This window comes from Cinclus cinclus, chromosome Z (genome assembly GCF_963662255.1).
Source record: "Cinclus cinclus chromosome Z, bCinCin1.1, whole genome shotgun sequence".
In the NCBI taxonomy this organism is placed as follows: domain Eukaryota; kingdom Metazoa; phylum Chordata; class Aves; order Passeriformes; family Cinclidae; genus Cinclus; species Cinclus cinclus.
The window spans coordinates 77499121-77514321 of record NC_085084.1 but is presented as its reverse complement, the minus strand read 5'-3'; the positions used below and the strand labels follow the sequence as shown (position 1 = coordinate 77514321).

At 54.4% G+C, this 15201-nt stretch overlaps 5 protein-coding genes across 5 annotated transcripts in view; 4 read left to right on the top strand and 1 right to left on the bottom strand.

Moving 5' to 3' along the window:
* Positions 1 to 15201, bottom strand: part of UBAP2 (ubiquitin associated protein 2) — a 148735-nt gene that overhangs the window by 13487 nt on the left and 120047 nt on the right. The window lies entirely within an intron of this gene.
* Positions 4830 to 5411, top strand: LOC134056620 (interferon-like). Its single transcript, XM_062513459.1, has one exon. The coding sequence runs from the start codon at positions 4830 to 4832 to the stop codon at positions 5409 to 5411; it is 582 nt and encodes a 193-aa protein (XP_062369443.1).
* Positions 7924 to 8505, top strand: LOC134056619 (interferon-like). Its single transcript, XM_062513455.1, has one exon. It carries the CDS (start codon positions 7924 to 7926, stop codon positions 8503 to 8505), a length of 582 nt encoding a protein of 193 aa, XP_062369439.1.
* Positions 10976 to 11557, top strand: LOC134056618 (interferon-like). The gene has a single exon (XM_062513454.1). The coding sequence runs from the start codon at positions 10976 to 10978 to the stop codon at positions 11555 to 11557; it is 582 nt and encodes a 193-aa protein (XP_062369438.1).
* On the top strand, positions 14028 to 14609 carry LOC134056612 (interferon-like). Its single transcript, XM_062513447.1, has one exon. The coding sequence runs from the start codon at positions 14028 to 14030 to the stop codon at positions 14607 to 14609; it is 582 nt and encodes a 193-aa protein (XP_062369431.1).

The window sequence follows — 15201 nt, the reverse complement described above, 5'->3', positions numbered from 1 at the left end:
AAGATGAAGTGAGCTTTTGTTTGAACTGTTATAATCCTTAAAATGTGCCTCGTAAGTTGATATGGTCCTCAATAACAATTGTGGGAAAACTGTTTGTCGAGGAAGGGATTTTTACACAGTGATCAGACCTCCATTCTCCTGGGCAGCTGATCACTATGACATCAAGGCTATGAGAAAACTGTTTCTTGTGGAGAAATCTCCACAGACAAGAGGGAAGTTTCCCAAGTAAACTGGTGAAAGACTATTTTAGAGATGGTAAACTGACTGAGTTGTTTGCTGTATATTTTCAGTATGAAAGAAATGTGTGGAGGAAGGAAGAGTGGTCTAAAGTTTTATTCGGAGTTTTATTTCTTTTTCTTATAGTTTCTAGAAATAAAGTTTCTCTTTGTACCATTTAAAGTTGAGCCTGTTTTGCCTTCCTCCTAATCCTATCTCACAGCAGGAAAATTTCATACTGGTGAACCAAAATCACTGCATTAAATTGGTGTTTCTGCCTGGTTATGAACTGAAACCAGGACACCCACACATCATCAGCAGCAGCTACTCCTTCACTCTCCAATCACCAACTCAAAAATACCTCCCCAGGTCAGCAGCTATGGCTTCCTCCTGCATGGGACAAACAGGTTGTTTCCTGTGCTCAACCTCCACCACTGCATCACTGCAAGGACATTGCTCTGTGCAAACATTAATGATCACTTCTGTAAGAGACGGTCCAAAGTTTCCCTCATTCGCCTCACAACCGTTGCAAGAAGACCCCCGGTGGACCCCACTCCCTTCAGACAGGAATTCTGGCCTGGTCGGCTTTGGACAGGAGTTCTGGCCTGGTTGAGGTGGATGCTTTCCAATGTTTGCAGGTGCTTGCTGTACTACGGTACACTGCTCGTGTGCAGGTACTAGCTAAAGAACAGTGTGTTGAACCTGCTTCTCGGAGCACCTCACAACACTTGATAAATCTCCCCACCTCTTGGCCAGATGCCACTTGCTTTGCAAAAGGACTATAAAAGGTGACTCTTGGGAGAAATCTTTTGAGATCTCCCCACGGAAGGAAGACGCATCTATTTGCTGGAGACCACAAGGACATCATTCCATCCATTGGTAGCTATTTCCTACCCCCTCTTTCTCTCTCTTTATTTTATCTTTCCCCTTCTATCATGTAACTGTGTTGTTAGCACAAAATAGAAGTGCTCTGCTCTGATTATACTGAAGTATACTGTAGACCCCTGCTGTTCCTTTTGTACCCCAAGATCAAACGAATGATCACAACCCCCACCTGTACTGGCGGATCATGACAACTTCCCACTTAGCTGAATGAGGAAACAAGACCAAATACAGAATCATAGAATCATTAAGGTTGAAAAACACCTCCAACATCATCAAACCAAATATCACTAAGACACATCATGAAGTGCCACATCTACTCAATTTCTGAACACTTCCAGTGATGGTGACTCCACCACTTCTCTAGGGAGCGTGTTCCAGTGCTTGACCACTCCGACACTGAAAAATTTTGCCTAATATCCAACCTGAACCTCCCCTGGCATGACTTGAGGCCGTTTTCCTTTCCTACTGCTAGTTGCTGGGAGAAAAGGCTGACCCTCACATGGTTATAACCTTCTTTTTGATTGTTGTAGAGAGCGATAAGGTTGCTCCGAGCCTCCTTTTCCTGTCACTAAGCTCCCCCAATTATCTCAGCTGCTCCTCATATGATTCACTCTAAAGCCACTTTGCCAGCTCCACCTCCTTCTCTGGACATGCTCCAGCACCTCAGTGCCCTTCTTGCTGTGAGGAAACAAAGCTGAACACAAGATTCCAGGTGTGGCCTCCCCAGTGCCCCCAGCACAGGGGGATGGGCACTGCCCTGCTCCTGCTGGCCACACTATTGCTGACACAAGCCCGGTACCATTGGCCTTCTTGGCCACCTGGGCACACTCCAGCTCATGTCCAGCTGTCCTCAACCAGCACCTCCAGGTCCTTTCCCTCTCAGCAGCTTTCCAGCCACTCTGTCCCAGCCTGGAGCTGCAAGGGGTTGTTGTGACCCAAGGGCAGGACCCGACACTTGGCCTTGTTGAACCTCACACAACTGGCCTCAGCCCACGGATCCAGCCTGTGCACATCCCTCTGCAGAGCCTTCCTGCCCTCCAGCAGATCCACACTCCCACCCAACTTGATGCTGTCCTCAAACTGACTAGAGGAGCTCTTGATTCCCTCATTTAGATCATCAATACAAATAACAGAGCTGGCCCCAGTACAGAGCCCTGGGGAACACCACGGGAGACCAGCTGCCTGCTGCAAGTAATTCCATTCACCAGCATTCTCTGGGCCAGGCCATCAGACAAGTTTTTAATTCAGAGAAGAGAACATCCAAGCCACAAGCAGCTGGAGTCTCCAAGAGAATTCTATGGGATACAGTGTCAAAGACTTTTCTAAAGTCCGGGAAGTCAACATCCCTGGACTTTCTCTCATCCACGAAAAGGGTCATCGTGTTACAGGAGGAGACTGGGTCGGGCAGTTATGCCTTTCACAAACCCATGCTGGCAGGGTCTGATCCCCTGGATCTCCTGTATGTGCCATGTGATAGGCACTCAAGTAGATCTCCATGAGCTTCCCCAGTACCAAGGTCAGGCTGACAGGCTTGTAGCTCCCCGGATTCTACTCTGACCCTTTCTGCAGATAAGCATTACACTGCCCACTCTCCGGTTGCCTGGGTCCACCTTGGTTAGCCAGGACTGCTGGTAAATGATGGGGAGTGGCTTGGTGAGCTTTTCCATCAGCTCTCTTATATATTCAGGTACACAGCAGGACTCCTGTAGATGGAACTTTATACCACTGTCCTCCTAATGCTCCTATCCAGAAGTACTCTGTGATGTTAAGAATGAGGACCTCATTGGTTCTGTCTTTTCTGAGGCAGCTAAAGGAACTAAACCACTCTCAGACATAAACACAAGTGGTGGTAATAACACATGCTGGAATACAGGGAATTCAAACATGAAACAGTAAATGCATTTGTATTACTTTTTGTATTCTGGTGATACAACACCAGAATAAGAAATAGAGAGATTGAGTGATATCCATTCCTGGAGACCTATCTAAAAGCATCACTGGACAAGGACATGTGCAGACCCTTCTGACAGAAACTCCTCTCAGCATCACACTGCAGTTGTGATATCCAGGGCAAAACGGACAACTAAAATTAGTTTTAAAAAATCCTTCATTGTTCAAAAGCAACAACTTAGAGATTTCTTAAAGTCCATCATAGTGGAAGACAAACAGAACAGGGAAGCAAGATACTGCATAAGCTTTATCAGCAAACACTCAGAACTCAGGTGCTTAGACCTCCTCGACTAAAACATGTAAGGAGCTCCTGAAGATCTGGAGAAATAAATCAGTTTGCAACTCTTTCAAAGGCTAAAAAGACACAATTGATTAATAAGAACACAAAGAAAACAAGCATTCAGTAGATAAAAAACAAAAAAAAACCTAATGGAGAATTGTGAGTAGACTTGGGAAGTGTCCCAGGCAGAATGGAAGCTTAGGACAACATTTACCAGGGAAGGCTTCCTGTCAAGGTTCAGAAAGCACCTTGTTACTTGCTGAACACCTTCTCAGAAAAATCTGGGTGCATCCTAATCTAATCCAAGTCCTAGATTTAGCAAATGGCTCATCTCTAAAGAATTATACAGCAGTAAATAAGCCTTTGTAACGTAGTCCTACAAGACTGGACACATTTATTTACACATGTATATAGGAAACAAATTAATATACAAAACCCCAAATTATTAAATATGAAAATGATCAAAGAATTTTGATTAGAAATACCTAAGATACATTACAGATAGTTGTAACTACTTGTAGAGCGTTCTAGTACACCAATACTTTAAAAGCAGGCTTAATAACAAACAACAGAACAATGCAATGAATTTAATGACTTTTGTTCAGCCTCAAGAAATAACCTAGAGATTACTCTGCCCAAGGGAAGAATTTCCATGTACAATAGTAGAAGGTGGGTGATGAAAAACCCTGAAGTTAAACGGCGCAACAGAAATTTTACACGTTAAAATGACTGACTCACATTATAAGCTAGGACAACTCAGCACCAAGAATCAGCTCAGCACCTTAACAGTAACTCAGCAGTTACCGCAAAGTAACTTACCAAGACCACCACTTCCTTATTCCTAAACAAGGCAAATTAGTTGGCAAATCGCCACCAGTGTAATTCTCAGTTGGGAAAAACAAATTAAATAATCCTTAAAACATTTAACTTCAGAGGACTTCAGTGAAATTCATTTCAACAAGCAAAAAAAAAATCAAAATCCAAAAACACCTCAAAATATCACATAAACTTACGAAAAAACGGAAAACAACACAAACCATATGACAACGGAGGCAGAGTAACAGGAACACAGCAAGAAGGGAAATTCAGCAAAACACAAGAGGAATGACAGATACTCCCAGAGAAAAAAGAAAACCACAAAAAATTGACAATATCATCATAAAAGAATAACGAGGCACAAATTGGTTGTCACTCCCAAAGCAACAACAGAAAATACACCAGCAACACCACGAAGAGAAAACAATAAAAAACAGAATCCCCGAACGATGGACACCCCAACAAAACACTGCCCCGAGACCACCACAGCCACCAGCCCAGACTGGAAAGCGCGGGCGGAAACTCCCAGCAATCAGAAAGCGATGAAGGGAAAGCTGCCGCCGTACAAAGCCGCACGCCCGGCAGCACCCCAAGCACAGCCGCCACCGGCACCACCAGCGCTAGCCAGCCAGCCTCACCAGGCTCCTGCCCAGCACCGCCCGACAGCACCCACACCCCCACCATGCCCGCGCCCACAGCCCCACAGCCACGCCTGCCGCACGCAGCCCCGGCGCTCCTGCTCCTCCTCACCGCTCTCGCCACCACCCTCGCCTGCCAGCAGCTCTGGACACACCACGACACCTTCCCCGACGACGCTCTGCGCCTCCTCCAGGACATGGCTCCCAGCCACACACAGCCCTGCCACCTCCAAGAGCCGCCCTGCTTCCCCGACACCCTCCTGCACAGGAACCTCCACCCGCACCAAGCCGCCGCCACCGCCCTACGCATCCTCCAGCACCTCTTCCACACCCTCAGCAGGAGCAGCAGCAGCCAGCACTGGCCCAGCCAGGCTCACAACGACCTCCTCAACAAACTCCAGCACCACATCCACCACCTCGAGCAGTGCCTCCCCGACAACGCCAACGCCACCACGCTCTTCAAAGGACCACGCAACCCGCTGCTCACCATCAACAAGTACTTCAGGGACATCCAGCTCTTCCTCCACGCCCACAACCACAGCGCCTGCGCCTGGGACCACGTCCGCCTCGAAGCTCGCGCCTCTCTACAGCACCTCCACAGCCTCACACGTACCATGCGCCGCTAGCACAAACACCCACACACCAACCCAGCCCCACGCCCCCACACCTGTGCCCCAAACCCACCTCACCCCCCAGCCTGGGACAACGCACACGCCTCTACCCGCTCCACGGCACCCGCAGACTACAACCACTGCGTCTCCATTGATACAGCCTCTGCCAGGGATTCGGACAACGGACTTGCTCTGCTTATTTACAGAACGACCTATTTATTTATTTAATTATTTAATTATTTAATTATTTATTTATTCAACTATCTCTTTATTGATTCACCTATTTATTTTTCTACTCGCTCACTTTCTTATGCCACAGAAAATAAAGACCTATGACAAAAAGGCACTCGCCACCGCCTCTCGTCTCACTAGCGCTGCAGCCACTCTTTGCGCCAGGGCAAAGCCATCTCCGCTCAACACCTGCGCCAAGAAGCCCTGCTGCAAACAGCCCCTGCCCACTCTTCCCAATGGCACCTGCCCAAGCACCATCCCGCAGCAACCCCTTTGGAAAAACACTGCTAGCTTTTGGCCAGCCCCAAAAATGCCAACACCCTAGAGGCTGGAAAGAACCGCTGCGGCTCATCTGCCTTATCCACACCGTGCTCCAGCCATCCAAACCATGCCTCTCTGACTTAGACACAAGGACGTCGTGCGGGACAGCGTCAAACACTTTGCACGATTCCAGGCACGCCACGTCGCTCCCTCTTGCCCCTGTCCAACAGTGCTGTGCAGAGCCCTGACCACACAACATCACCAAAACTGCCACCAATGGCCAGCTTCCACTTTGGAAAGCCATCTTCCCTGTTACCAATCACCTCCTTCTTCTCCATACACATTAGCGCAATTTCCCTTGCCCGGAGAAGCAGCCTCATCGCCTTGCTGGGAACAAAGCTCACACTCGCTGCTCCGTAGTTCCCACGCTCTCCTGCTTTTCCCTTTGTAAAAACAGCGCCTAAATTCCCCTTCTTCCACTTCCCGGGCACTTTGACTGACACACACCAGTTCCCAAAAACGATCCACGCCGGCCTAGCAACTCCATCTGACAATTCCCTCCTCACAGGACTCACAGCTGAATCTCACCAGGACCCGGGCACTTCCACATACTCAGGTTCCCTGCATGGCCTCAACCCTCATCCTATCCTACACCGGCCGTGGGACCTTCTTGCTTCATGCAGGGCTCCCACCGTTTGCCTTGCACGACTTCCGCAGTGCCGCTGCAGCTCACTCACACACAAGGCTGCAACCACCGACTCGTCCCCACAGCCTCTTTTCCCTGAAAGTCTAAAACTTTCAAATCCCACGATCCACTCAAAGGGACAATCCCGCCATGGCCCCAACAGGCCAGCCCTTATCATCCCCACGCAGATCTGAAAATACCACCAATTCCTCTTCACCGCTCCCCACAGTTCGGGCCTTTCTTTCAAGGCATCTGAAACTCCCGGCAAGTCTTCTCGACCCCAGCTCAGGAAGCTCAGCTCCCCCAGCCTTTCTCACAAGCGACGTGCTCTGCTCCCCTCTGCATCCGCACAGCCATCCCCTCCGAGAGCTCCGCACCTCTCATCAACTAGAGAGCGCTGAAGGCGACGCCCTGTCCCAGGGGAGGCCTACGGCAATCCTAAGACACAACTCCGTTGCTTTGACGGACGACACTCTCCTTTCGCTCTCTGGCTGCCTCATCCGCACAAGCAAGGCAAACACAACCGCGCCCTCACTCTGGGGCTGAACACACAGGACCACAGACACCGAGCAAGAAACACACGAGCAGCAAAGCTCTTCCTCTTTTCCTACTCCTTCCTCACTGAGCCTCCTTTCTCACGGCTTGCTGCCCTGACACCTCCGCTTCCAAGACTGCACCTACGGCACCTCCACGCACAAACAACTCCTGGCCTCCAAAGCCCACGCACAGCCCCTTGCACACTGCCACTGCCCCGGGCGTTCACTGCATAACCCGCCTGAGATACCCAGGCCCGGCCCACTTGACATCACTGCACATCCTCAGCAACCACAAAAGGAAAACGGTGGCTAAGATGAAAAGAAAGGCAAGCCACAACGTGAAAGGAAAAATGACCACAGCCACCAGCAGGCCTTTGCAGGTGGAAACCAAGCTTAGGCACAAAGGAGACTTCAGCTGCTCCCTACAGGCCCTAAAGCTGGCGCTGCAGCTGAAAGGGAACAGCCAGCACCCCTCCGAAACACACCTGACCCTGACGCCTCTGAGGCAGCGCTTTCACAACCCCGTTCACCCGCTACTGCCGCTCTTCCACGACACGCCACCGCCACCACAATCCCCAACCACGGACACCCCAACAAAACACTGCCCCGAGACCACCACAGCCACCAGCCCAGACTGGAAAGCGCGGGCGGAAACTCCCAGCAATCAGAAAGCGATGAAGGGAAAGCTGCCGCCGTACAAAGCCGCACGCCCGGCAGCACCCCAAGCACAGCCGCCACCGGCACCACCAGCGCTAGCCAGCCAGCCTCACCAGGCTCCTGCCCAGCACCGCCCGACAGCACCCACACCCCCACCATGCCCGCGCCCACAGCCCCACAGCCACGCCTGCCGCACGCAGCCCCGGCGCTCCTGCTCCTCCTCACCGCTCTCGCCACCACCCTCGCCTGCCAGCAGCTCTGGACACACCACGACACCTTCCCCGACGACGCCCTGCGCCTCCTCCAGGACATGGCTCCCAGCCACACGCAGCCCTGCCACCTCCAAGAGCCGCCCTGCTTCCCCGACACCCTCCTGCACAGGAACCTCCACCCGCACCAAGCCGCCGCCACCGCCCTACGCATCCTCCAGCACCTCTTCCACACCCTCAGCAGGAGCAGCAGCAGCCAGCACTGGCCCAGCCAGGCTCACAACGACCTCCTCAACGAACTCCAGCACCACATCCACCACCTCGAGCAGTGCCTCCCCGACAACGCCAACGCCACCACGCTCTTCAAAGGACCACGCAACCCGCTGCTCACCATCAACAAGTACTTCAGGGACATCCAGCTCTTCCTCCACGCCCACAACCACAGCGCCTGCGCCTGGGACCACGTCCGCCTCGAAGCTCGCGCCTCTCTACAGCACCTCCACAGCCTCACACGCACCATGCGCCGCTAGCACAAACACCCACACACCAACCCAGCCCCACGCCCCCACACCTGCGCCCCAAACCCACCTCACCCCCCAGCCTGGGACAACGCACACGCCTCTACCCGCTCCACGGCACCCGCAGACTACAACCACTGCGTCTCCATTGATACAGCCTCTGCCAGGGATTCGGACAACGGACTTGCTCTGCTTATTCACAGAACGACCTATTTATTTATTTAATTATTTATTTAATTATTTATTCAACTATCTCTTTATTGATTCACCTATTTATTTTTCTACTCGCTCACTTTCTTATGCCACAGAAAATAAAGACCTATGACAAAAAGGCACTCGCCACCGCCTCTCGTCTCACTAGCGCTGCAGCCACTCTTTGCGCCAGGGCAAAGCCATCTCCGCTCAACACCTGCGCCAAGAAGCCCTGCTGCAAACAGCCCCTGCCCACTCTTCCCAATGGCACCTGCCCAAGCACCATCCCGCAGCAACCCCTTTGGAAAAACACTGCTAGCTTTTGGCCAGCCCCAAAAATGCCAACACCCTAGAGGCTGGAAAGAACCGCTGCGGCTCATCTGCCTTATCCACACCGTGCTCCAGCCATCCAAACCATGCCTCTCTGACTTAGACACAAGGACGTCGTGCGGGACAGCGTCAAACACTTTGCACGATTCCAGGCACGCCACGTCGCTCCCTCTTGCCCCTGTCCAACAGTGCTGTGCAGAGCCCTGACCACAGAACATCACCAAAACTGCCACCAATGGCCAGCTTCCACTTTGGAAAGCCATCTTCCCTGTTACCAATCACCTCCTTCTTCTCCATACACATTAGCGCAATTTCCCTTGCCCGGAGAAGCAGCCTCATCGCCTTGCCGGGAACAAAGCTCACACTCGCTGCTCCGTAGTTCCCACGCTCTCCTGCTTTTCCCTTTGTAAAAACAGCGCCTAAATTCCCCTTCTTCCACTTCCCGGGCACTTTGACTGACACACACCAGTTCCCAAAAACGATCCACGCCGGCCTAGCAACTCCATCTGACAATTCCCTCCTCACAGGACTCACAGCTGAATCTCACCAGGACCCGGGCACTTCCACATACTCAGGTTCCCTGCATGGCCTCAACCCTCATCCTATCCTACACCGGCCGTGGGACCTTCTTGCTTCATGCAGGGCTCCCACCGTTTGCCTTGCACGACTTCCGCAGTGCCGCTGCAGCTCACTCACACACAAGGCTGCAACCACCGACTCGTCCCCACAGCCTCTTTTCCCTGAAAGTCTAAAACTTTCAAATCCCACGATCCACTCAAAGGGACAATCCCGCCATGGCCCCAACAGGCCAGCCCTTATCATCCCCACGCAGATCTGAAAATACCACCAATTCCTCTTCACCGCTCCCCACAGTTCGGGCCTTTCTTTCAAGGCATCTGAAACTCCCGGCAAGTCTTCTCGACCCCAGCTCAGGAAGCTCAGCTCCCCTCTGCATCCGCACAGCCATCCCCTCCGAGAGCTCCGCGCCGCTCATCAACTAGAGAGCGCTGAAGGCGACGCCCTGTCCCAGGGGAGGCCTACGGCAATCCTAAGACACAACTCCGTTGCTTTGACGGACGACACTCTCCTTTCGCTCTCTGGCTGCCTCATCCGCACAAGCAAGGCAAACACAACCGCGCCCTCACTCTGGGGCTGAACACACAGGACCACAGACACCGAGCAAGAAACACACGAGCAGCAAAGCTCTTCCTCTTTTCCTACTCCTTCCTCACTGAGCCTCCTTTCTCACGGCTTGCTGCCCTGACACCTCCGCTTCCAAGACTGCACCTACGGCACCTCCACGCACAAACAACTCCTGGCCTCCAAAGCCCACGCACAGCCCCTTGCACACTGCCACTGCCCCGGGCGTTCACTGCATAACCCGCCTGAGATACCCAGGCCCGGCCCACTTGACATCACTGCACATCCTCAGCAACCACAAAAGGAAAACGGTGGCTAAGATGAAAAGAAAGGCAAGCCACAACGTGAAAGGAAAAATGACCACAGCCACCAGCAGGCCTTTGCAGGTGGAAACCAAGCTTAGGCACAAAGGAGACTTCAGCTGCTCCCTACAGGCCCTAAAGCTGGCGCTGCAGCTGAAAGGGAACAGCCAGCACCCCTCCGAAACACACCTGACCCTGACGCCTCTGAGGCAGCGCTTTCACAACCCCGTTCACCCGCTACTGCCGCTCTTCCACGACACGCCACCGCCACCACAATCCCCAACCACGGACACCCCAACAAAACACTGCCCCGAGACCACCACAGCCACCAGCCCAGACTGGAAAGCGCGGGCGGAAACTCCCAGCAATCAGAAAGCGATGAAGGGAAAGCTGCCGCCGTACAAAGCCGCACGCCCGGCAGCACCCCAAGCACAGCCACCACCGGCACCACCAGCGCTAGCCAGCCAGCCTCACCAGGCTCCTGCCCAGCACCGCCCGACAGCACCCACACCCCCACCATGCCCGCGCCCACAGCCCCACAGCCACGCCTGCCGCACGCAGCCCCGGCGCTCCTGCTCCTCCTCACCGCTCTCGCCACCACCCTCGCCTGCCAGCAGCTCTGGACACACCACGACACCTTCCCCGACGACGCCCTGCGCCTCCTCCAGGACATGGCTCCCAGCCACACGCAGCCCTGCCACCTCCAAGAGCCGCCCTGCTTCCCCGACACCCTCCTGCACAGGAACCTCCACCCGCACCAAGCCGCCGCCACCGCCCTACGCATCCTCCAGCACCTCTTCCACACCCTCAGCAGGAGCAGCAGCAGCCAGCACTGGCCCAGCCAGGCTCACAACGACCTCCTCAACGAACTCCAGCACCACATCCACCACCTCGAGCAGTGCCTCCCCGACAACGCCAACGCCACCACGCTCTTCAAAGGACCACGCAACCCGCTGCTCACCATCAACAAGTACTTCAGGGACATCCAGCTCTTCCTCCACGCCCACAACCACAGCGCCTGCGCCTGGGACCACGTCCGCCTCGAAGCTCGCGCCTCTCTACAGCACCTCCACAGCCTCACACGCACCATGCGCCGCTAGCACAAACACCCACACACCAACCCAGCCCCACGCCCCCACACCTGCGCCCCAAACCCACCTCACCCCCCAGCCTGGGACAACGCACACGCCTCTACCCGCTCCACGGCACCCGCAGACTACAACCACTGCGTCTCCATTGATACAGCCTCTGCCAGGGATTCGGACAACGGACTTGCTCTGCTTATTCACAGAACGACCTATTTATTTATTTAATTATTTATTTAATTATTTATTCAACTATCTCTTTATTGATTCACCTATTTATTTTTCTACTCGCTCACTTTCTTATGCCACAGAAAATAAAGACCTATGACAAAAAGGCACTCGCCACCGCCTCTCGTCTCACTAGCGCTGCAGCCACTCTTTGCGCCAGGGCAAAGCCATCTCCGCTCAACACCTGCGCCAAGAAGCCCTGCTGCAAACAGCCCCTGCCCACTCTTCCCAATGGCACCTGCCCAAGCACCATCCCGCAGCAACCCCTTTGGAAAAACACTGCTAGCTTTTGGCCAGCCCCAAAAATGCCAACACCCTAGAGGCTGGAAAGAACCGCTGCGGCTCATCTGCCTTATCCACACCGTGCTCCAGCCATCCAAACCATGCCTCTCTGACTTAGACACAAGGACGTCGTGCGGGACAGCGTCAAACACTTTGCACGATTCCAGGCACGCCACGTCGCTCCCTCTTGCCCCTGTCCAACAGTGCTGTGCAGAGCCCTGACCACAGAACATCACCAAAACTGCCACCAATGGCCAGCTTCCACTTTGGAAAGCCATCTTCCCTGTTACCAATCACCTCCTTCTTCTCCATACACATTAGCGCAATTTCCCTTGCCCGGAGAAGCAGCCTCATCGCCTTGCCGGGAACAAAGCTCACACTCGCTGCTCCGTAGTTCCCACGCTCTCCTGCTTTTCCCTTTGTAAAAACAGCGCCTAAATTCCCCTTCTTCCACTTCCCAGGCACTTTGACTGACACACACCAGTTCCCAAAAACGATCCACGCCGGCCTAGCAACTCCATCTGACAATTCCCTCCTCACAGGACTCACAGCTGAATCTCACCAGGACCCGGGCACTTCCACATACTCAGGTTCCCTGCATGGCCTCAACCCTCATCCTATCCTACACCGGCCGTGGGACCTTCTTGCTTCATGCAGGGCTCCCACCGTTTGCCTTGCACGACTTCCGCAGTGCCGCTGCAGCTCACTCACACACAAGGCTGCAACCACTGACTCGTCCCCACAGCCTCTTTTCCCTGAAAGTCTAAAACTTTCAAATCCCACGATCCACTCAAAGGGACAATCCCGCCATGGCCCCAACAGGCCAGCCCTTATCATCCCCACGCAGATCTGAAAATACCACCAATTCCTCTTCACCGCTCCCCACAGTTCGGGCCTTTCTTTCAAGGCATCTGAAACTCCCGGCAAGTCTTCTCGACCCCAGCTCAGGAAGCTCAGCTCCCCTCTGCATCCGCACAGCCATCCCCTCCGAGAGCTCCGCACCTCTCATCAACTAGAGAGCGCTGAAGGCGACGCCCTGTCCCAGGGGAGGCCTACGGCAATCCTAAGACACAACTCCGTTGCTTTGGCGGACGACACTCTCCTTTCGTTCTCTGGCTGCCTCATCCACACAAGCAAGGCAAACACAACCGCGCCCTCACTCTGGGGCTGAACACACAGGACCACAGACACCGAGCAAGAAACACACGAGCAGCAAAGCTCTTCCTCTTTTCCTACTCCTTCCTCACTGAGCCTCCTTTCTCACGGCTTGCTGCCCTGACACCTCCACTTCCAAGACTGCACCTACGGCACCTCCACGCACAAACAACTCCTGGCCTCCAAAGCCCACGCACAGCCCCTTGCACACTGCCACTGCCCCGGGCGTTCACTGCATAACCCGCCTGAGATACCCAGGCCCGGCCCACTTGACATCACTGCACATCCTCAGCAACCACAAAAGGAAAACGGTGGCTAAGATGAAAAGAAAGGCAAGCCACAACGTGAAAGGAAAAATGACCACAGCCACCAGCAGGCCTTTGCAGGTGGAAACCAAGCTTAGGCACAAAGGAGACTTCAGCTGCTCCCTACAGGCCCTAAAGCTGGCGCTGCAGCTGAAAGGGAACAGCCAGCACCCCTCCGAAACACACCTGACCCTGACGCCTCTGAGGCAGCGCTTTCACAACCCCGTTCACCCGCTACTGCCGCTCTTCCACGACACGCCACCGCCACCACAATCCCCAACCACGGACACCCCAACAAAACACTGCCCCGAGACCACCACAGCCACCAGCCCAGACTGGAAAGCGCGGGCGGAAACTCCCAGCAATCAGAAAGCGATGAAGGGAAAGCTGCCGCCGTACAAAGCCGCACGCCCGGCAGCACCCCAAGCACAGCCACCACCGGCACCACCAGCGCTAGCCAGCCAGCCTCACCAGGCTCCTGCCCAGCACCGCCCGACAGCACCCACACCCCCACCATGCCCGCGCCCACAGCCCCACAGCCACGCCTGCCGCACGCAGCCCCGGCGCTCCTGCTCCTCCTCACCGCTCTCGCCACCACCCTCGCCTGCCAGCAGCTCTGGACACACCACGACACCTTCCCCGACGACGCCCTGCGCCTCCTCCAGGACATGGCTCCCAGCCACACGCAGCCCTGCCACCTCCAAGAGCCGCCCTGCTTCCCCGACACCCTCCTGCACAGGAACCTCCACCCGCACCAAGCCGCCGCCACCGCCCTACGCATCCTCCAGCACCTCTTCCACACCCTCAGCAGGAGCAGCAGCAGCCAGCACTGGCCCAGCCAGGCTCACAACGACCTCCTCAACGAACTCCAGCACCACATCCACCACCTCGAGCAGTGCCTCCCCGACAACGCCAACGCCACCACGCTCTTCAAAGGACCACGCAACCCGCTGCTCACCATCAACAAGTACTTCAGGGACATCCAGCTCTTCCTCCACGCCCACAACCACAGCGCCTGCGCCTGGGACCACGTCCGCCTCGAAGCTCGCGCCTCTCTACAGCACCTCCACAGCCTCACACGCACCATGCGCCGCTAGCACAAACACCCACACACCAACCCAGCCCCACGCCCCCACACCTGCGCCCCAAACCCACCTCACCCCCCAGCCTGGGACAACGCACACGCCTCTACCCGCTCCACGGCACCCGCAGACTACAACCACTGCGTCTCCATTGATACAGCCTCTGCCAGGGATTCGGACAACGGACTTGCTCTGCTTATTCACAGAACGACCTATTTATTTATTTAATTATTTATTTAATTATTTATTCAACTATCTCTTTATTGATTCACCTATTTATTTTTCTACTCGCTCACTTTCTTATGCCACAGAAAATAAAGACCTATGACAAAAAGGCACTCGCCACCGCCTCTCGTCTCACTAGCGCTGCAGCCACTCTTTGCGCCAGGGCAAAGCCATCTCCGCTCAACACCTGCGCCAAGAAGCCCTGCTGCAAACAGCCCCTGCCCACTCTTCCCAATGGCACCTGCCCAAGCACCATCCCGCAGCAACCCCTTTGGAAAAACACTGCTAGCTTTTGGCCAGCCCCAAAAATGCCAACACCCTAGAGGCTGGAAAGAACCGCTGCGGCTCATCTGCCTTATCCACACCGTGCTCCAGCCATCCA

Coding starts and splice junctions, on each gene's coding strand:
- LOC134056618 (XM_062513454.1), top strand. CDS start 10,976: ATGCCCGCGCCCACAGCCCCACAGCCACGCCTGCCGCACGCAGCCCCG.
- LOC134056620 (XM_062513459.1), top strand. CDS start 4,830: ATGCCCGCGCCCACAGCCCCACAGCCACGCCTGCCGCACGCAGCCCCG.
- LOC134056619 (XM_062513455.1), top strand. CDS start 7,924: ATGCCCGCGCCCACAGCCCCACAGCCACGCCTGCCGCACGCAGCCCCG.
- LOC134056612 (XM_062513447.1), top strand. CDS start 14,028: ATGCCCGCGCCCACAGCCCCACAGCCACGCCTGCCGCACGCAGCCCCG.